Here is a 22,960-nt window from a genome sequence, read left to right on the forward strand (position 1 = left end):
ATGCGTAGAGAAACCTACTTTTGTGTTCTAGTTGTTTAAATCTTAATTGAAGGCCAGTAGTCCACAATGAAACATTAACCTAAAGAAATGAATTAATTTATGTTAAGATAAATGTGGGACCAAAAGGTCTATTTATAATGGTTTTCGATGGGGCATAGGGCAAAAGCAAGATATGAGCAGTATATTAGTGCTGCTCAAATTACATCAGCGCATTACTGTTTTCTTCTTTCCACAAGGACACTCTGTGCAGCCACTGTATAGAATTATACTACTGGCAAGCAGCTGTTTAAGTAGCTCAGTATTTAAAATATTATATAACAAAGTATTTTTACCAAGGCTTAAAAGATGACAAAAAAGTTATGATAAAAATGGCACTTTTTTTTTATCATAGCAACGTCAACAAAAAAATCTTCTTTGCGCTTGTCAAAGAAGAACTGGAACAAACGTGTTGTTTTTTGCATAGATTTGCCATTTTAATCTAATTAAAGAAACTGACGCCAGCAGGTTTTTTTGCATCTTTTAGTGTAGTGTTTCTTTCTGAGCGACACAGCTGCATTGGTCCACTCGTACACCCATTAGTCTCGTTTCCAGTAGCTTAGTTACACCAACAGCCCAATGACGAGTTAGCTAGCTGCTAGCTAGTGAACACGGTGGAGGACATTTTACTCAAAAAAAAGTGAGCTAAGGCTGAGCAAAACCAAAGTGAATACTGAATTTGTATTTAGCAGGCACCTATAATAACAAATCCCAAGAAAATGCATGATGAAATTATCTCCTGGATGCAGTCCAATCCAATATAGGGCAAAATGAAACTGCTAACCTCTTGGTTATTGGACGACTGCTTTACCTCCTGAGTTACTGCCATCTATTAGTTGAGCTTTTGATCATACAGTAAAGACAAAGGAACATGTATCCTGACCAACATTGATTGAAAGCACATTTAAAAGTGAAAATAATTTCATTTGTGAAAAATTATACTGGTGTATTTGGGAGCATTCTCAGCTGTGTTATGACTGACAGTGGACTAGGCTAAACACTGTTGATTGCAGAAGAAAAGATAACTCCCGTAACTGGTTGGTTAGAAGTCATTTTGTGGGAAGTTGTCGGAAGTCTATAATGGAAATTGTTGCGTTGACTTTCTTTGTTGTGCCAAAAGATTTATTTTTAGAGGGTTTTTGTGCACTGAGACATTTTTAAGTTTAAGTTACCAGAACTTAAAATGAATTTGATACCAAGTGACGCAGACGTATCACTTCAGACTGCACACAATATTAAGATGATCTTAGTACCAACAATATTGAGTCGACTGAACACATCAAACATTGTTTGTAACTTGAAAGTTTAATCAAAATCAATAAATTATTATCATTATTTTTGCATTGCAACAATGCATTTCATTAAGTGGTTGCAACAGGTCCTCTGAATTGTTTTTGCCCCGCACAACCACACTCTTGATGGAACAAGCCAGAAAATCCCTTTATCCTTTGAAAGCTACGTATTAAAAAATGTCAGTGTGTACTTGTGGCCAAGGCTTTATTTCCAACCGTCCTCCGCCCCCCCAAATCTCATCTCATCTCAAGAGTTTGCTTGTCATTCAGCCTAAACCGGCTACAGACTCTATTGGAAATAATGTTTTATGGCTTTAATGTCCAATCAGAAGAGTGACACTATCAAATCCTGGAGAGCACAATCATTTTTTTCCATGGCGCGTTCTGTTAAGCTCACGCTCGTTGCGTGTTGCTCTTGCGGAGTCAGGCTGTGGCGTGTCACTTGGAAGAGAAGGAAGATGAGTGGTGTTGATCAAAGCAGTAGCCTGGCTTTAGAGCGGGGATATAGCTCACGGAGATCAAGGCTAGCACAGTGCTCTGAAGCGTTGGCCTAGCCGTAGGAGCCCGTGCTGGCAAAGCTCCAGGCTCATTGATCTGAGAGCATCCGAACAAGGAGACACTGCAGCATCCGGGCAGGCGCTCAGTAGGGGCCACTCTGTGCCTCGATGTATGTGGGAGCGCATGTGTGTGCGGCGCCCGCCTCCTCCGTCTTCAAGTGCTATGTGCTCACGCGAGATGCCCGTGCGTTCTGCTCTCCAGCTGGTGCGAGGCCAGCAGGAGGAAAACGAGGGCATGGTGGGTGCAGAGGGAGTCGCAACCGACCAATGTGGAAAAACATGCGGGCTGCCAGGTGGCGTGTCAAGGCGTGTGCGCCACAGCCAAGTGTTTTGTGTGCGAAGGCTTAATATATCTGTGAGAGCGTGTGGGAGGCAGGGTAGGTACCTGGAGCTGCACGAGGACCTTGGGATTTCCACCGCAGGCAGTGGGATTGAACGCGCTTTGCACGCACAAGCGTCACCTCGCCTACTCTTATTGTCACTTTTATTGACCCCCTACTGAACACTGAACACACGGTCCAGCTTCATTTTAATACACACACCCACACTTTGCAGGCCAGAGAAGCAAAAGGACTGAAGTCGGGAGATGGGTTAAGTGGTGGAGAGTCCGTTGGTTAGAGGATGGGGTTGAATACTGATTCAGACTGCAGGGGTGGCTCCAGTAGCATAAGCTGCTGATTACAGGAAAGGAGAAAAAAAAAAAAAGAGGGGAGGGCAATGACGATAGGAATGGAGAATGAAATTCAAGACGAAAGTATAAGAGGAAGGACGGCCAAGGGAAGAGACGGAGTAATGAGGTATGTGGACAAAGGTGACGTCTACAGACGAAGAGCGAGGAGTCAAAGATTGGGAGGAAATGAGGATAAGAAGAACAATGGGAGCCGAGAGAGTGGGAGGCGCGCTTGACAGAGAGATCAGGAAGAAAGAGGAGTCGACCGGATCGCTGACGGCTTTCCTTCACATCACACGGGGGCCCCAGAAGAATCGCAGACTGAGCAACGCGACTGCAACACGCCTCGCCTGAGAAGTTTGAGTCCGCGCCGGTGACAACTTCTCAACCCCAGTTCGAAGCTGAAGGCAAACCTCGATTTGCATTCTTCAAATTACGCCACTGGAGGAGACGGGGAACGTTGCGACGGGAGAGAGCGTGCAAGCATTTTATTCTTCGTTTAGAGCTTTGCAAATGGATTTTCTGTTCCCTTTTAATCAAATAAAAACGGTGATTAAATTTGGAATTCACTACACCCCCAATGTTCTGGGGGATATTAGTTTACTTACTTGCTTCTTTACTTCACTAAGTAAGACAAAAAACATGTTGATGTCGTAGTTCGGTTATTTGTATGTGGCTTTCTATACATTTCAACATTCACAGAAAACTATTTTTAACTTTTAACTGCATTTCGATAATTACTCAAAATCTTGAGTCATTATTTTACAGATAGATATAGACAATGTAAGATGTGATTGGATACCTGCGCTTTTTTGTCTCTGTGTACGTCTGAAATGGAAGTAACGTCAAAATAACATTGTGCAAAAAATCCCAACATCGATACTTTTGATTGGTTTTCCCATCTCGTTTCTGCGTGATACATAAATAAAGTAATATTTCTATGAATGAAAGTGGCTCAGAGCACCAAACGAGATTCAGGGATCATAAGCAGGTTCCAGAAATTTTGAGAATTACACCTATTTCATTTACATCTTACTGGAAGTCAGATAAAAGTTTAGAAAGCATCATGATGTCTGCACGCTAATGTATGAAGCTACCAGGAGAAAGAAAATAAATAGCAAGAAACAGCTGATTTTTTTTTAAAGTCTCAATAAAATGGCTGGCAGATGTATACAAAAGTAAGTTTTTCCGGTAAAAACAGACATAGGGAGGGCACCCCCACCAAAAAAAAAAGCACAGTCTGCTCTGATTGGTCAGCCAGCTCTGGCCTGTAGTACACGCCCCCAAGTTCACTGTAACTAGGGGGTGAGCAATACTGGGAATTTTGGTATCGATCCGATATTAAGTAAATACAGGGCTAGTATCGCCGATACCTTTGAACTGTCATGATCATTGAATAACTTCGTAACTTTGACTTTAATTAGTTGATTATTAACACAGGACATATAATTTAGTCAAATAAATATGTTTCCATTAACTAATCACTAATATAAAAAAATTTAAAAGTATAAAAAATTGAATAATTCCCTTTTAGTATGCACAATTCTTTTAGAAAAAAAAAGTCATTAATTAGAGCAGAGGAACAATGTGTAGCCCACCTTTTACCACAGGTAAATCGAACGCATCGCGCCAGTATCAACCTGATACCGATACTAGGCTTGGTATTGATACTATAGATATTTGGATCGATACGCCCAGCCCTAACTATAACACTATCAAGAATGCAAAAGCTACTTTTTCGTCAGTAGTGGCCCAGTGACCCTTCAAATTTGATAAAATGGGAACTGTAAAATAGTTTACCATTAATTTACCAGTTCTCATGACAGCACTTGTCGCGCAACTTGTAACCCAGTGAAAGGACTGACCAGAAATAAATGACACGGACAAGTATTTGAACACAAGCGCCTTATTAGTAAGCATTCAACATGTCCCTGTCATTCTCCCATTAGTAGATATACACATCACTTCTCTCTCTGGGCACTGGCTGAGCACGGCAGCACATCATCCTGTCGACCGAGTGAAAATCACGATGCCGCTTCACGTCTCCTGCGTCTCCACGTATCGCTGCTTTTACATTCGGGATGAGACGGTGTACAGTTTAGCTCTCTCGAGTCCTTCCCTCCTCTTCATCTCCTCCTCTTCATTGTTCATCATTCTGCTGAGCTGTCAGGGGGCACGGTTGGCAAATCGCAAATGAACCCACTCACTGAATCCCCCCCTGACATTTGTTGTCGCACGTATCTCGCGTGGCTCGGAGAATCCACTGGAGAGAGAGGGGACGGGTGTTTTCTTGCTGTAACCCGTGCCACGGTGTGCCACCGCTGACACCGTGCTCTTTAGGAATTATGCCTTAATTGCGCCGCGAATCAATCTGGATTAGCAGAAACAATGCGAATGCAGCCGGGCGGAACAGATGGGGCTCAGCGACGACTGCGTATGTGGCTGCAGCGGAGGCACTTCGCGTGACCTTGATAACGCCGAGCGAGAGACATCCAGCGGTTCTAAGCAGCACCCACAAAGAGAGGAGGTTTTCATGTCTTATTGTTTAGATGATGGTGGTTTGAAGGCACTTTGGAGACACTCATTTGCAATAAGCAACGTAAGGCTCGGATTAATTCGGTAAAATATGTAGAGGTCTGAAGTAAAAAGGTCTGCACTGCAATGGATTAAAAACATCAAAACAGAGGCCTGTGGTACAGGCAAATTAGAATCCACGATCTTTACTTGCAGTTTTTGCACCTCCACATGTGGGAAAACTGATTTAGTTTTTGTCACAGGGTAAAAAAAAAAAGCAATGTTAAATCTAATCTACTACTTTGCAGACACACATGCATCAGGCTGATTCTCCTATAGCCGTCCCACATTTTAAGGCTCAGTTAATTGCGGCTCGTTGAGGAAATGTCTGGAACGTACTGTCACGATAAATGTGTGTTTTGATATATTTTCTATTTTGCCGTCCTTACTGTAAAAAAATGCTACATAGAACCATAAACAGTAATATAGTTTAACAGCCTGCATACATTTTGTATTATTTCCCTAATTTATAATTGAACTATTTCTTCTATTAAGGGTCAGACAGTTGTCAAGTGCCTGTAAAGTCCAACTTTACGCCCTCATGTTGGGCTTGTTGTCTGTACTAAACCCAAAATTGATCCATTCACTCTAATATTACTCTTTTCAAGAGTTGGAACTACTATTTGGTAGCTGATATACATGACGCCGTGTCAAGCGGTTGCTGCTGTTTCTCTGTCTTCTCATCCCTCAAGCATGCTTCTGTGATGCAACACGTCCCGGTGTCTACAAGGAATAAGGGATAAACTGTTATACTCTCCGCCGCGGCTTGTGAAATCAAACGCCGACACCTGCTCTTGAAGTCGGTGATGTGCCTTGTAGGGGGATGGCACTTTACAAAGTCGCCACGCTCTCCCGGCACCTGTGATGCTGCAACCCGAGCCGAGCCTCACTCCATACATGCGTCTTCAACAAAATCTCATTCCACATTCAGAGAGCGGGAGAGACGAGAGGGTCTGCAGGAAAACGGAGGGACGCTCTAAACTCGCCGGAACGATTCTGAAGGAAGGGGACAAGTCGACCCAAAAAAAACCTCAAAGTATTTAACCTAACCTTAGTTGTGGTCTTCTGGAAAAACACTTATCTCCAGTGTTTAGCTAAGTAGTCACCTTGGTGCCGGATTAATAAACCACCGCTGTTAAAGTGCCAGCACGGGCCCTCAAAATCAATATCCATTAGGCATTCAATTGATTCCACTGAGTGAATACCGTGCAAATACAGGAGGAGCTGAAATTACCTGTCAGAAAATTAAGTCAAGTTAATCAAAAGCAAATCATGTGCAGTCCAACACAGGACTGGGCTTTGCAGTCTGTGTGTGTAGGCTGCTGCATTTATATTTCCAGCATAACGTGCGGCGTTCCCAAACCTTCGTCTGACGCCCTGACTCGGGTGATAACAGGCTGTGACATTACATGTCTTCCCCGACGGCCCCCCGAGGATGTCACGTTGTTTTGTGGCCAAACACATCTGCTATATTTAGACAAAAAAAATTGGCAGTCTGGCACGCTGCTGGAGCACGCCTTATTGGGGTCAGCGCATCTCATATTAATTATTTTTACTTGGATTTTATGAGACAGGCGGTGGAATGGAGCCTGAAAATGCTGTGAAATAATCCCTGACATATAGTGCAGTTTCTAGCATTTCATTTAAAGATAATTTGGGAAAATATGTGATTCTTTTTTTGTTTTGTTTTTTTGCATCAGATAAAAAGTAAAAAAAAAATCATAACCTGATTTGATTTGTTATCTGAGGAGTTAATAATTTGATGGAGGAGAAATCTCATTTGCACAGCATGGGGTCTACTTACTCCGCTTTCCTGGCCAGTCCAACGGAGCGGCAGAGAGTGGTTGGAGTCTGCGGAACAAGAGACTTGCAGCAGGGGCTCCTCTTGTCCTCCTCGGCGGAGTCGGGGCTGGCTTGGCTCGCTTTGGGCGACTGCGGCGAGGTGGGAACGAGCTGCAGCTGCTGGGGGTGGTGGGAAGACGGCGCAGGAGGAGTCGGGTGCTGCTGAGGCTGGGCCGATAGACTGGCGATATGCTGCTGCTGCTGAGGCTGCTGCTGAGGCTGCTGAGGCGGCTGCTGCTGCTGCTGCTGCTGAGGCTGAGGTGGAGGCAGCTGCTGCTGCTGCTGCAGCTGAGCCTGATGGCCGAGATGAGCCGCGGCTTTGTTGCTCACCGGGTGCTGATGGAGGTGGGCCGGCGCCTGGGGACTGGCGCTGCGGTGAGTCGGGTGGTGGTGGTGGTGGTGGTGGTGAAGGTGTTGCTGCTGCTGCTGCTGATGCTGCTGCTGCTGCTGCTGCAGCTGCTGAGGGGGCTGCTGGACGTAGTGGTGGGGGTCCCGCAGCTGTCGGTTCTCGCCGATCAGGTCCTCCACCTTTCGCTCGAGCTCGTCGATGCGTTGGCGCTGCGTCTGGATCAGGCTTTGCTGGTTTTGGACGATGGTGGTGAGCTCCTTCAGGTACAGAACGGCTTTCATTGGATTATCCAGCAGGCTCTCCATCACTGACTGTAGCTGCGGCCGTGCGTTCGGCTATGCTGACTTCTTCTTCAGCTGTTTCTGGCGCTGCGATCCGTCGTCGGGGCCTCTGGTAAAGTGCGTAACCGGGATGCTGTGGAAACAGTCTGACGCCTCTGCGCTCTGGTGAGGTGGGGTAGTAGCTCTCCCTTTCTCCCTCTCTCTCTCTCTCTCCTCCTCCTCTCTCTCTCTCTCTCTTCGGACGCTTTGTGAGGATAACAGAAATGGTGCTGATGCAAGGGGGAGGCGGATCAGCATCTTCTTAGCTAGGAGGCGGCCCGTAGTAGACCAGTGACGTCAACACGCAGAGCAAATAATCAAGCGGTTTTTGCTCGTGCAAAAACACACATAAATACATTTTTGCGTCACACATATGCCAAGCCAACGTGTTTTATGGTCAGCCTCTTAAAAAATATCCCTCAACATTTTTATGCGCCTCTAAAAGAATCGAGGCTTTATAGAGCTTGGGTTGGAAATGCGTGCACAGGCTAAATGGCGAACCATCGTTCAAGGGTTTAACAGTCAAATCTTTCCTCTCCGACATAAATATAGACTATAAATTAGATTTTTTTTTCTTTTTCGGGACTTATAAACAAGAGTTCTCCTGAATAAAAAATAACTCACTCAATTTATAGATTTACAGATGTAAAAATAATAGTGAGAGAAGGAGTTTTGGCATCACTGGTTTGCATCCTCTCCATGTCCATGGCTGAGCCTTGAGAATGAGCACCTAAAATCCTCCAAAAAACTGCTCTCCAGGCGCCTTCGAGTGTGCTCTCACTTAAATGCAGAGAACCGACTTAGTGCATGTTTGCACGTATGCACGTCAAACGAAGCCAATTCTATTTGATTTAAAGTTCAGTTGTCAGTTGGATTTATGCTGTCACCACTCACGAGGCAAGTTTGACATTCAGTTCGAAATATTTTTTGAGTTAGACATCCGAAAATGTTTTACAGCATATATCCATCCCACAGAGCTAATAAATTCATACTAGTTTTGTCCACCGGTGTGCCTGCTATTACCGTTCCATTCTCCTTCCTTTGCATCCCTTGTGCAACTCTCTTTCGACTCGAGCGTTTAAATTAGACGAGCAAAGGCTCAGGAAGTTCCCCCGCTCTGCATGTGAACGTGTGATGTGATCAGAATCGCTCGTGGTGATTCTTTTCCTTGCACGGCAGCCTTTATGTGGAAACGAACAGCATGGTGTTGAATTTAACGGCTTCCTCCAAATGCTCCTCACCCGGCAGAACCTCAGCGATGGCCACTTTTAGGAAGCTTCTGTGCAAACACGCACACAAACCGTTAGCGCGCAGGCATAACAGGGAATCGAGATGACTTGTAAGGCCTGCAGAGATCCACCTGATGTGCACTGTTTCTCAGCGGGATAATATTCAGCTCAACTTCATCTTTTGCACTAAAAATGTGCAGACGTTTGTTCTCCTCACTCATCTATTCCTAGCCGAATAATGGTTTCGTGTGCAATCTGCGTGCTTAATTGTGTTTTGGTTTAGATTTATGCAGCCTTTGTGAATGTTTCTGCTATCTGCATTTAGAATGAGAGATTACTGTTAATTGGCGCCGGTGTTTTTGTTGAGGCAGTGTCTGTGTGTTTCTGTCTCTTTGAGCAGATGTCGTTAAAAGTTCCACTCAGAGAAAATGTAATATACGACCTTGAGGCTGCGAAACATTAGGACCACAGCGGTGCAGCCAGGTCCCTCCTTCCATATGGCTGCTTTACAAGCTGCGCGAAGTGAAAAACAGCTTGCGTGCCCGACCGGCGACACCGAGCTGGACGAAGCTAGAATCGAGAAAAAAAAAAAGAGGGTAGTGGAAGTGGTTGCCAGCTGTGACTTTGCGAGGTCCGGCCTCGCTCATTATGGGCTCTCCGCTGGAAGAGGTGCAACCCACCTTTAACTCCAATTATCTTCCGGAGGAGTCTGAGGCCTGAGAGGGTCACACATCCTTGATCTGAAACGACAAGGATGGAGGACAAAGTGTGATGTGAATAACCAAGTTAGCCTGCATCTGCGCACAAGGAAATGTTAAGTGCCCTTTGCAAAAAAAAAGAAAAGATAAAAAAAGATAAAAATCGTCAGGTTTTAGCCCATTTAAACCCGTACGACCTTCGAGAGATGACTTTTAAAGTTCAGAAGTTGGTGGGAAGTCTTAAAGTTTTGCCTCTTTAAACTTTGCATTTCACAGCTTTGCTGTATCAATACATTCCTACTCCCCAGAGTGCTGTTGTATCTCTGTTGTTGCTTAGTTCATAGTATACCATCTGTATTCTCTCTCATTATTATTCAGCACGATTTGATGCAGTGTAAGTGGTGAAGACTGACTGGACTGATGTGAACCCAGGGCAAGATTCAGAGAAACAGGAAGTCGTCTGTTGATAACAAAAACTGTCCATCTTTGTTTTGAATAGACATGGCTCTCGGCACCAGTTGAAGTTTCCCCTTGACACGATGCCTCTCTTTCATCGTGTCCCGACAACATTCCGAGTGATTTCTCACTTTTCTCTAATCGTCACACTCTACAATAAAAGAAAACTGCTCCATTCTTTAGCCTTTTGGGGTCAGCGCTTCTCATTGCTACTGATAAATGGCTTGTTGCGTGCACTCAACTGAGCCAGAATACGAGAGATTTATGCCCTCAGATGGCTCATCGGTTATGGCTGTTGCGTGTCCTTTCGACATTAAGTGTTTCGGAAAAGGGAAATACATTAAAGACGGCAGAGATTTGTCAAAATGAAGCTGTCACTGTCTTCTTTTGAATGGGGTGACGTCACATCCTCGGCAAGGAGGGGAAAGTCAAAATGTGATGGAGTGGAGAAAAGAAGTTCAACGTTTTTTTGTTTTTTTTTTTTGCCAAGGACTTTGGAGCATTAATGACTTCGAGAGGCACGATAAGAGCAAAAAAGCCCGATAGTGTAATTAACGTCAGGTAGAGATAAATTACTTGCAATGATACACTTCATTAGTGACACTTTGCAGCGACGCCAGTCGAGATGAGCGAGTCAGCAAGTGGCTGACACCACAAGCATCTGGTAAGAACTGAACTTTTAATTATTTAGTCAAGTAGCAACAAACATTGTTTAGTAAGCACATTTAAAGGCTAGTTTAATTGCAACATGAGTATCATAAGGGAAAAAAAAGGTTCAAGAAGGTCAACTTTAAACAAAGTGCTACGCTAGCTGCTCTGAAACTGTACTGCACTTAGCTTAACATCAGCTATAGTGTTAGCATATAAGCAGTTTTAATTTAGCATGACTGCTAGCATAGCACTCAAACTCAATGATTAGCTAAGGCTAATTGGAATGTCTGAACAGGCCCTTAGAGGCCGCGCAGTCTCACTGCGAAGTTTGTGAACTAGTCACCAAATGTAATCAGCGGGTTGTGGAAGTAAAGTTAGTAGCTGATCGTTAATTCAAAATGGTTTGCTGTTTGTCCTTCTTACTGTGTTATTTTTAACCACAAAGATAGTGTTTCTGTTGAGGTAATTACTAGGGATGCACAATCATGGTCATCTTCATGAACACTTATGCCTAGTGGTTATGTGTAGCCAGTCGCATAAGAAACTCTGTCTTTGTAAACACCGTAAGAGACAAATGTTTCTTCACTGTACCTTTGAGATCCTCCTTGCCACTTTGTGTGTTGAGGTACAGTGGTCTCATATTGACCAAGAATAAAGTTGAAATTTCGAGAAAGAAGTCAAAGGTTCAAAGTAAATCTTTAAACCTACTTTCCACTTTTTTGTCAAAATTTTGATTTTCTTCTCAAAATTTTGGGATTTTTTTTTTAAATTGTATTTCAACTTTTTTTTCTTGAAATTTCAACTTTGTTTCTCGAAATTTTGACTTTATTCTCAAAATTGTGACTTTATTCTCAAAATTTGAACTTTTTTTTGAAATTGTATTTTGAGTTTTTGCTCGAAATTTCGACTTTTTTCTCAAAGTGCATGATGAAAAAAAAATCTACCTCCTCTAATTTTTTTTTTTTCTCATGGGTAGCCCTAATACTCTTCCCATATTTCAGTGGATAAGTAAAAACTGTTGATGGTGCTATATACTGTACGTAATAAGTAGCAAAGGAACTTACCTTTCAAGGCACAGTTGGTATTATAAAATAATAAAGCAAGTCAGCTGATCACCAAAGTCGTTCCGGCTGGGATCCATAAACATTTGTGTGAAGTTTCATTGCAAATAATCCAAAACTTGGTCCAAGCACCATTCCCATCCCAAGGGCCATGCTACTTGGGTGAAGAATGAAGGCATAAGATGTAGAGTCTTTCTATAAACCACTCTGCTGAGGTGAGTCTTGGTAAAAATCTATTATTCTCTATTGATTCTCCCCCGTATCTCAACACCGAGGAGGAGATGAAGATAAAACAGGAGCAGATGAGCAACACAGGGAGTTTTAAGCTTTGATACAAGTCAGATGTGGGTTGTGAGACTTGGCTGGGACAAAATGTCCCTAATATTTTTGTTTAACTCAGCAGTTTTATTTAGCGCTGGCAATGGCAGGGGTTCCTGAAACACTGAGCGATCTATTTTAAAGAAACCCACAAAGACCTTCTTCAAGTTTTGGACAACAATAACTCACAGGATATTTGGTGACACAGCCAATGAAAGAAAAGTATGAGTTTGAGCAAACTTCATGGTTGCACTTTTTCAACATCTTCTGTTCCAAACATACCTAATAATAACTTGCCTTTTCACACAGTTGCTTCGGGGAGACCAGAGGCAACACAGAATACGTTTCTTTCTGTGTCTGGTGTAGGGGGTTTTGATTCCAGTAGGAAATGACAGCAACAAGGTTTAGTTTCCCCATAAATTAACATTAATTTTGAACAGTGTTTCAAACAAAGAACCAGTTTATGAAATACAATAAAATACGATTCCTTCTTAGGAAGAGTATCTCTATTCGAAGGCCTCGGGCTGATTAGAACAATGGGAATCATTAATGACTGCATCTAGTTGAAGCTTTGGTGTCTAAAACCAATACACATCCCCAACTAGTGGCTCAGAGGAGCCCAATAATTAGATGAGCGTGAAGGCCACACGCACCTCTTGCTGCGCCTATTTCAGATTAACTTAACCTTATCCTGTATTTTCTAAAGAGTTCCAATGATTTTCCGTGTTTTGACATTGTGTAACACCATGAACCCTGATAGTTATAGATACTCACGGGGAACGAGGTTGGGATGTTTTCTTTAAAAATGAATACGCTTCGAACACATCTCAGAGCAGCAACGCGAGCAGCCATTAAAAGATTAATATTTCATCTGAGAAATTCTCCGCTGCTCCTTCCCATATGGACTTGTTTGCCCCTGTGATGTATCTCTGCGAATATATGAAAGCAACAGAAACGGACCAAAGCCCTCCACGGGAGGGCATGACGAGCCTTGACCTGCTGTGAACCACGGCTGAAGGTGATGAAACAGCTTTGAAACATGGAAAAAATTCACGTCATGTGGAAAGAACGCCTTTCTCTTTTCTGCATGATGCGATACTTCCGATACCAGGTCTTAATGCTCTAAAATCGATTCTCAAATCACAAAATTGATACTTTTGATGCTTCAGTCATTTGAGGTGATGTAGGAACACAGTGGAAAGTAACTATTGAGTTGTGGAAACACAACAAATGTGGTGAAACACCTCAGGTTAAACCACAACACAGAATATGAGGTATTTATGATGAGGAGGACAGAAGCTAACTTTTTATCATTTACATTATGGTGTATTTGCAATATCAGATCGGTATCGGTGATACCAGCCTGAAATTTATTCAGTATCGGATCAGAAAGGAAATAGACACTGTAACTAGCAGCTTATGAGCCTGAAGCCCCTGTCAGAAATTGGTGGAGAACAAAAACAGAGCTAAAATTTAAGTTACACCACATAACAAGAAAAAGTAGTTGAAATTAACACTATTTTTGATCCGTTTGTTCTTTTCCATGTGAGTGATAATATATCAACTTTCTGTTTGTTTCTGTGAGCCCAAGTGGTGAGATTAATTTTTTAAAGTATTAAAGAAGCTTGGCTGCAGTGCAGAACTTTCAATTCCCCCTTTCGACTGTGAGATTAATTACACTATCTGTACATGTGTTTGCCATATGCCTACAGTCTTCAGATCCCAGTTATGTTTTACCAAAAGATCATTTGCCTGTGTTAATATTTGTCCTTGACTTTAATCTTTCTCTGAATGTGAAGTGTCTGAAGCATCACAAAGTTTCCTGTATTTCATTCTTCCGAAATGCCAGAGTTGGTGAATTCATAGAACCCAAGTTGCATTGGTAACTAAGCTATCTCTGCATTGGTTGCTGCAGGCTACCCCATATTGATTGTTAACAGTTACTCTTCCTCTTCAGTTTGGGTAAATAATCATTGCTGGTTGACTTGAAAAAACAACTGCATCAAGGTGCGAATGCAGCATTGAAACTTCATTAAAGTGCAAAATACAGAGAGATTTTGAAGGCGCTAATTAGCTTAATCAGCATCGTGTGAACTCATTTGACACGGGCATGAATGTAATGGACATTCATTAATATTTTAAACTTCAGCACTGTAGTTTTAAACGAAGCTACTATTTAAACTTTAATTATCTGAGCTCAGCTTGCTGTTCAGAAAAAAAAGAGAAATCCCTCTCTTAATGCATATAGCCAGTTCTAATGTGACTTACCTTTGGGGGTAATTATACATGAGGAAAGCTTGTGGAAAAATACAGATTCTGTGATAGAGAAAACTTCAAAAACTAAATGAGTTTGTCTCGTTAGGCAACTTTCAAGTCAAACTATCAAAATTAACCCCCAGCCTCTTAGCTGGTTCAACCGGATTAGCACTGAATAACAAATCTTCATCATTTTTCTTCCCAGTCATTTCTATCTGCTGCCTGTTAACGTTTCATTGTGGTAGGAAAGAGATTCACCACTCAGTCCAAATCCAATTAACACTTTCTGAGGGGAGCACATTGCATTTTGTGTGGGTGTGTGTGCTCGCAAGGGTGTGTGTATGTGTGTTTTTGTGGTTGTTTAAACCCTTGAATCCACCAGTCTAATGCTATTTTAAGCTCATTTTCTGTGTCATTACCTCCAAATATAGACATTTAGGAAAGAAACAGGATTTGCCTCAAGCTGCTTATTTGTCACATCACAACAGGAAGCTATGAACACATACAGCCTCTAGTTTGCTCAGCAAGAGCCCAGAGGTCACAGTTATGGGTTTAACATGAAAGGGAGTCTGCGAGTATTGTAGCATCAAACCGACAGGGGAATGAGGGAAATGGTGACGTAAGCAAATAGCTCTCCTTCGCCTTTTCAGAAGGTCCCATTCCTGTGTAAGCAATAGCTGAAGCCCTCAAAAAAAGAGAAAAAATGTGTTAGTCTATTATCAACTGGTGTAACATCTTGGTTTTCAGACTTTCATTCAAGTGGTAACCGCGAGAACACTGCTGCTAGGCAACTGTTGCCATTTATAAGTCACCAAGGACGACAGTTTAGTGAACTAATAAGCAAAGAGGGTGGTCAAAGTAGTGTAAAGGCATAGAGGAGATGGGGCTCGGTTCTTATCAGAGCATGAGCCTGGTAACACTCAAGACACACAAGATTTGCGATTGAGAAGGGGCAACTGGTGCAAAGGAAAGAAATTACTACTCCATGCAACTGGATGGTCGTAAAACCAATCAAAGCAAGAATTCTAACTCATCAGAGAGAGAACATGGGTCTTCTGAGGGCGTCGTGAGGTGTCTGGTAACAGAACGTTGTTAGTGGGGGTCTTTGGCTCCTATGGGTTGAGGGTAGGGGCTTTTGTGGATCAGTGGGTGCCTGGTCTGGTTTAGGTGGGTGGTTAATGCCAAGTAAGGAATGAATTGTCAAAAGAGGGTCAATGTTATTTACTTCTCCTGTTGGTGGTTTTAATGTTGTGGCTGATCGGTGTATTTTACAACAGATGCAATAGCAGAGACCCCTTCACTGTTTGTAAACAATTAAGGGGCGGGGCTTAACTGGATGCCAAACATCTCAAACACTGTAGCTTGTACATGGCGGTTAGCATATCTCAGTGGACTGTTTTAGCAAGAATGGACGAGGAAAACACATATTTTAGAGTATATATTAATACACTCACTCTCCGGGACCGTGAGTGTATCTTAAAAAGTTGGGGACTATTCACCGACCCCTATACTCTCACTAACTGGATGTGCGATTTAATCTAAGAAGGACACAGAGGGGACGAAGTCTGGTCTGTCTTTATCAAGTGAGGCCTCTCCTACAAAGATATTACAAGAAGTAAGTGGAACCACCGTGGAGGGCAACGTAGTAAATGCAACTTCTGCTTGGACACCCCCTGAAAACAGAATTAGCATTGCGTTAGCTCGCGGTTAGCATTGTATAACCCAGATGTAAAACATCATAAGATGAGAGAGAGAAGAGAGGATGATTATTTTATTAGTTTACTTGCCCCTATCCAAAGTTTAAAAAATCTAATTGCAATTGAATGCACCGCTCATGACCCCACGTGGGGGAGCCCTTCTTCCCAGCCAATCAGGTGTAACGCAGGCCACGTCCAGCTCGTGCGGTGACGTGCGTCGTTTTCTCGGTCTGTGGAAAAAAAAGAACAAAAAAAAAAAAAAAAGCCAGTACACTTACCTGCTGGAAGTCCGGAGTGAGTCACGTCGGTAAGACGAGTTGATTATCTGGAAATTACAGCGTCGTCACTCATGCTAAGCTAGCTGCTAGCTCTGTGGCTAACAGGCTATCTACGTACCTTCCGTTGGAAGAGCCGCTCGGTTCTAACACCGGAGTACTACACAGCAACGGTGAGAAACGTTAGCTGCTAAAACGGTATTTCTCTGTAGCTCTTCAGAGCGCTGAAATAGAACAGTGGATATATTCAAGGTAAACCGTATGATGAGGGTAACATATTTTATTTTACTACTAAAAGAAAAATGTGCGTTTTCCTCGTCCGCTAACCGCCGTTTACAAGCTATAGTGTTTGAGGTGTTTGGCATCCAGATAAGCCCCGCCCCTCAAAAAATGTCACATTGTTTACAAACCGTTCATGCAGATGTATTGTACATCTGCTGTGTTCTCCATTGTGTCCTCCACACGCCTTCACTGAGCTCCTATTAGACAGTAACTGCATTTGAGCATCGGCAACCCCCCCTCCCTCTCCAATTTGACATGACTAATGTATTCATGGCGCTAACTTAAAAACTGATGACCTGCTTTACCGAAAAAAACTTAAATGTTATGTAGGTAAATCATTTATGCAACAATATATCACACAAGTCTAAAGGCAGAAATAACAATCCATCAGAAAACGTGAGATCAACGCACGACTGACATTGTTAATGTCATGGGTCCGCAGCTGCTCCGTATTCTTCATAAAGCCTTCCACGCATTGTCTGTATAACAACCCACCTGGCTTCACGCCCGCCTCTCATACCCTCATTAAGCCCACATGCAAGTATAGCCTTCACCTTCCTGCTTCCTGTTTCCAGAGTATCTTTTTTTAACATGGACTGTTCAGTAGTTGCTACCTGGACTTCAAGGTGTGGACTTTTGGCCTTTGATTCAACCCTCGCTGCCCTGACTGTTAAAATATAAGCTGTTGTGTTAATCAGCTGACGGATTATTGGCCCATTTAGTCAAACGTACAAATCCGTTTTTGAACTGTCTTTTGTAATTCATTGGCACTTCCCAGTGGAAAGTTTGAGTTTTAACTTGATGCATTACCAAACAAGTTGGAACATAATGCGTGGTAGTACTTTTAGGTTTTTTTTATGTGTGTTGTGGCCTCTACAGATTACCACCCTGGTTCTGCTCTGCCTATTTGAACGTCGTGCTGATGTCACTCTGCAGCTACTAGAGAGTTTGTCCAACTCTGGGAAATATTTAGTTAGTGCACTTGTTAGTTCACAGCTTGAACTTGATACTTGATATTTAAGCACTTCCTGAGGCCTAAGAGCTGTGATTTGCACTTATTTATATCTACATTTAGGTTTAGATAAGGAGTTATACTTTTTTTTTAGTTTTTACAAAGGATTTGGTCTATGTGTTTATGTATGTTAATGCTACAGGGCAGGAAATGCATCTTATTGCAGAAGCGATACTCCGTGAAACAGTCTCTCCACTGTGACCCGAACCGACATGAGCATGCTGAACGTTCGCTGTCTCCCTGAAGGACATTTTGACAAGACACATGACTGCTTGTGTGCCCGACATTAAGACTTGCGCCTGGAGCTCCCAGTCACAGGGCGGTCTGTCTAATCACCAGACCTCCCCCTCCCCGTCCACCCACCCCCAAGTCCCTGCAGCAATAAATACACTGCTCGAGCTGTATGTCGAAGATTAATGACATCAATCACGCAACCTCATCAAGGCGCGCACACACACGCGTGCCTTCGCAGGCTAACGCTCATTTTTCTTTCCCTTTGGGTTATTCCATGAGTGAAATGAACTGTCGCCGCTTGGTAATTATTTATCGTCAGGCTCTGCTACTGCTGTCTTACAAGTCCCACGAGAGAGGAGTCAGAGGTAAAACGTGAACATGACAGATTGGAGGGAAGATGTTTTGTTGTGCGTAACCCGAAATCACAAATCCAGTTAGCCACATCGCTCTCTTTTCTCCCATGAAGACCTAGAAAGTGGAACATTTGCTCATGCAGGCTGTAACTGGTCAATATTTCTGTCTAAAAAAAATGTAAGGATTTACAGAAATACTGACATCTAAACTCTGAAATGCCTTTGGGTTAGATACACGACTCTGGATGACCCCTCAGATGAACCAATGTCTGTTGTTTCAAGTTGCCTAATATAAAATATAAAATTATTTTGTAAATCAGACACTTTAAAGGAGCAGATTTAACTTTGAGGCTGAAAATCTGAATTCTCAAGGCTGACTTGTGTTTTTAATTACCGCAGCAGATTCAATGATGCGCTCTTGGGTCGCCCCCGTGTGGCACAAACAGCGAAGTACACCGTGACCAACGTGTCGCACATCCTGTGATGGATGGCTCACACGGGCTGCTGTGTTGATTTTGACACGTCAAGCTCCAACTGAAAAGTCTTCACTCACCATTCACCATCGTGTGGCGCTGACATGAACGCACTCTGTCATATCTGCGGCATGAGTTCTATAAGGAGGTTATTTATATGTACAGCCAGCATATAGACATGTGGGTTGCTTTTCATTATCGGCTTCAGCGCAAGGGCAGAGCACCCTTCACCAAAAATTATGAGTGATGATGGGCTGATAGTGGCGCGCACCTTTTCATCATCCATACTTCACACAGTGCTTATTTATAACCTTGCGTATTGTCTGTGCATGTGTAAGTGTAGTCCTTCCCACGACCGGTACATAAAAGATGAAGGTACATCCACCGATGTCTAAGTCCAGAGATCTTTAAGCTATTGTTGGCGTCATATTTCGCATAACAATAGTCGGGCGTCGAGGAGTGAACCTGGTGCCTCGCGCAGAAGAAGCAAAGGAATGTGTGCGGTGTTTAGGACAACAATGTCAACGGTCTGCGCCATCCAGCTGGAGGTATGCTTTCCGAGTCCAAGATTCACCATCTGCTGGAAAGCCCCACCCCGTGTGGTTTTATTTTTACAGTCAAACTGTAAGTCATCACGAGGAATCTTTTATTAAACACACTATCCAGTATTACTGGAACAATTACAGGCAAATATTCCTTTGATTTGAATCCGCTCATTAATTATTCAAAAATTCGCATCATTTGAGGCGTCAGGTGCTTTGAGTTTACTTTGCCTGTGGTATTTTGTTTTCATGGATGCATCTTTGATATGGAGATAACACCTGTTGCTCTTCACCCCCCCCCCCTCTTTCTTTTTTAATCCACCATCATAAGCCGCTTCCTGCACCGGCTGCCAGTAAAATGAAACATGATAAAGTCAAGTACGGATATGGATGGTCAAAGAAGGGGACAGCATCTGTGTATTTCCATCCGCTTTAATTGTCTCAAGGTGTCATAACAAAACAATATATGAATTTAAAAAAAAAAAAGAAAGAAACAACAACTGGAGGGTTTACTCATCTTACACTTCAAGGGCTTTGAGTCATCACACTGAAAACGGCCATCGAGCTAATGGGAGGGGGGGGGTCCTCATTCCTTTTTCCTTGACCTGTTTCGTCGTCGCAGCGTCTCACTGGCCTCCGCCGCCTGTGTCGAACATCTTCTTGCGGCCCTCCATGCCTGACATGGCCTCCACGTTCTTACGCCAGTCGCCCACTTCACTGGTGAGCACCTGGAGGAACATGAAAAATCCAGTTACCGGCACGTTTCCCCGCAATCTGTGAGGAGAAGCGGGAGTCCGACGGGTTCGGGTACCTTGTCCTGTTTGACGTCCTCCTTCTTCACAGACTTCAGGTTGGCTCTGAGGTCCATCGAGCCCTTGTGTTTGGAGCCCAGCAGAGCTCTCATCATCTCATCTGCCGACACCCTCACCTTCCTCAGTGCCGGCTTTTTGAACTTGCCCCCGAGGTCCTGCACCTTCAGTTTCAGCTCGTGGATCTGTCATAATACGACACAACTTAAGACGTGCTAAAGAAAAGGAGTATTTACTCTGAGCTCCGAGTTCTGGAAAGTTATTTATTTATATAGGTAGAAATATGCTTATTCTGCAAAAACTATACTGTACTTTCTGGATAATATGATCTTATGCATATGTTAAGGACTTAAACTCCTGTTTAAATACTTTTATTTTGGAGGTACAATATGTGCAAAGTGTGGGAAGTACTTACATCTTTGTTGTGCTTAAAAACTTTGGATTCACAATCGTATCTCTCCTCGTCCACAACGTCAATTTTTGAATGAAGCTGCTTGCATAGGTTCTGCAAAGAAAAAAGAAAAGAAGACGTTTTAAACACTCAAAAGCTTTTTGCTCTGCGAGAGCTGATGTTTGGCGGTGTGTAATTTACCTGTAGCTCATCCAGTGGCATTCCAGACAGCTGCAAAGGAGGCAGCTTCTCCCCGAGATAGCGCACTTTCTCCTCCTCCCTGTCCTGCTTCTCCCTCTCCAAATCCTCACAGGCTCTCGTGAGGAGCAGCATCTGCTCAGATGCAACCGAAAACATATATTTTTAGAGTAATATACGGCACTGATTCCAAACTAAAGATGTACAGCAGAGGCTAATGCGCTTCGCTAAGATGGGAAAATGAAATGTTGTTTAACTATTTTGAAGAGAAATAGTGTTTTGACTATAAATTACTGTAGATATAGCAAATGTTCATAGTGAAGCAGCTGTGTCCATTACCAACAATGTCCAAACTAGCATGAAAATATGTTTAAATAGGAGATAAAAGTAAAATATCAATAATTCAATTAAATCAGCTAAATGTGAAATAGTATTTTTATTGCCGCTCTAATTGGTTTCGGTAAAACGTCCCAACTGGCTTAAAGACAGGCTGCTCCATTAAATGAAATTATCAGTCTTTTCCATGAGTGGCTTTAATAATATCAAGTTTAAAACAGCTTGAAATCAGCACATTTGGACCAATAGCCACTCACTTTGAGGGAGAGCTTGCGGGACGCCGAAATCTTCGACTTCGGCTGTAGAAACAGATTTTATAAAGAGATTCAATACAATATAACAGCACAAAAGGCTAGTGCACTTCAGTGATAATGAGGCAACAAGTTCCTGGGATTATTTGAGCTGGTAAAGTTGCACAAAGGCAGAACAGGAGAAATGAAAATATTATCTTTCAAGAAAGAAATGTTAAACTTCAGGTTCTTTAAGGACTTTTATTTAGAAATCACTCATGTAGTATATGTATGTATATATATATATAGTATGTCCATATACAGTAAAAGGCTCAACACCACTTACTGCAGCTGCATGGGAAAAGATAATGCTTTATTATTAGGATGAAGTCAAGGGGAAAGCTCTCGGGGATGCTGATAACAATCGTGACAGATAACCACTGCCAGGTCTCTGCCATGTGCGTAAGAACAATGTGTCCCCTCTCCATGCACGGAGGATTAACACCGTGGAATATAGCCGGCTCACCTTATCCCCTTTGGGATTCATCGTGGCGGGTCTGTCGAGCCCCTGAAAGAGCAAACAGGGGCAAATGAGAGAGATGATGCTCAGTTAGGTCTGCATGAGGGCATTATCTATTCTTATCTTAAGCGAATACTGTTTTCCTTTAATCAACAGTAGCCAACTGCACACGTATAAACCACACAAGTAGCATTCGAGGATAAAAGGAGCTTTTCTTACCTCCCTTCAGCTATAATCACAAACAAAAGGGGGCGGGTGACAGAAACAGAAGTTAATGAAATGAAATCTTGAGAAGTTTGTTAACAGATTGCATCAACTACTACACATGCACCGACAAAACAAGTAGAAGAAGGTTTGATTAGATATCATTTGTTCTAAAACCTTGTAAGAAAATGTTTCTACAAAATACACCATAATTTACCAAAACTACAAGAAAACTAAATCAAGAGGAAAAAGTCACATTCAAGCCTTAGATATTTAAAAGACATAAACCAGTTGCTTTACCTGAAAATGGTTGTCTCCAGAGGTACGGAGAGTCCAACAGCGTTTGCTGACCACAATGGGCAGCTTTTTATGTGAGGTGGGTGGCGAGTGGACAGCAGATATAACGTCTGGTCCCAAGAATGTGCTGGCACGATACCAAGCATGAAATATCACCTCCCCTGACGCTGCGACAACGCCAGCGACACAGCATGAGCATTACCTTAATGGTGTTTTCTAGAAATCGCCACTGGTCCGTGAAACAGTCTCTCAGAATAAAAGGATAAATATATGAACTCATGTAATAGTCTCAGATAAATGTCTTGTCAGCAGAATAAATATTAGATTTTATATAAAAGTAATAAAATCTGCTCTCAAGCGCCTTTAAAGCCAGTAATGAGTCTGTTTTGTTAATATTTACAAAAACTGAAATTTCTAAATGTTATGTGATATTTTCAAAGCCATTCTTGTTGCCCCTTTTCACTTTTTTGGTACCTAATTAATCCATTTACTGTGGACAGCAAAGGCAAAGTGTTTGTGAATGACAGATTAAAAGAAATCACAAAATTGAGGTCGGGGTGGATGGTGGGTGCATAAAGCAAAGGATGATTGTAAAGTTCTCTCAGTGGTTTTTACATATTCTGATTTAAGGGTAAGTTCAGGACAGAAAAAGCTAAACACAATGGTTTTGGTCAGATGTAAATGACTGATTGTGAAGTCTCGTTTTCTCTATTTTTGGACTTTTGCTGTGTTAAACCAAAAACATGATCTTTTGCTAAGTTTTAGCATGTGTGGAAACATAACCATTAATTAATACAC

General features: G+C 42.6%; 2 protein-coding genes across 3 annotated transcripts in view; both read right to left on the minus strand.

Annotated features, from left to right (window-relative positions):
- The window catches only part of iqsec3a (IQ motif and Sec7 domain ArfGEF 3a), a 120,400-nt gene extending 112,407 nt beyond the window's left edge, over positions 1-7,993 (minus strand). Inside the window, exon 1 of one of the 2 annotated variants that reach the window (XM_047575125.1) lies at positions 6,934-7,993. In XM_047575125.1, the coding sequence (XP_047431081.1) occupies positions 6,934-7,625 (692 nt within the window). In that variant the 5' untranslated portion in view covers positions 7,626-7,993. The remainder of the gene's footprint in view (positions 1-6,933) is intronic. The other variant, XM_047575126.1, reaches the window with a different exon arrangement.
- Positions 7,994-19,593: 11,600 nt separating this feature from the next.
- On the minus strand, positions 19,594-22,264 carry LOC125000033 (troponin I, slow skeletal muscle-like). The gene is made up of 8 exons (XM_047575354.1): positions 22,166-22,264; positions 21,881-21,890; positions 21,668-21,709; positions 21,169-21,210; positions 20,579-20,710; positions 20,402-20,491; positions 19,989-20,171; positions 19,594-19,905 (listed from the first exon to the last, which is right to left on the minus strand). The coding sequence occupies exons 3-8, from the start codon at positions 21,686-21,688 to the stop codon at positions 19,804-19,806; spliced, it is 570 nt and encodes a 189-aa protein (XP_047431310.1). The 5' UTR covers positions 21,689-21,709; positions 21,881-21,890; positions 22,166-22,264; the 3' UTR covers positions 19,594-19,803.
- Between the last annotated feature and the right edge of the window lie 696 nt (positions 22,265-22,960).

Source organism: Mugil cephalus, chromosome 22 (genome assembly GCF_022458985.1).
Source record: "Mugil cephalus isolate CIBA_MC_2020 chromosome 22, CIBA_Mcephalus_1.1, whole genome shotgun sequence".
Classification (NCBI taxonomy): Eukaryota; Metazoa; Chordata; class Actinopteri; order Mugiliformes; family Mugilidae; genus Mugil; species Mugil cephalus.

Coding starts and splice junctions, on each gene's coding strand:
- LOC125000033 (XM_047575354.1), bottom strand. CDS start 21,688: ATGAATCCCAAAGGGGATAAG. Junction 20,172..20,401: donor TTTTTAAGCACAACAAAGAT/GTAAGTACTTCC, acceptor GTATTATGACAG/ATCCACGAGCTGAAACTGAA. Junction 19,906..19,988: donor AGGACGTCAAACAGGACAAG/GTACCCGAACCC, acceptor ATGTTCCTCCAG/GTGCTCACCAGTGAAGTGGG.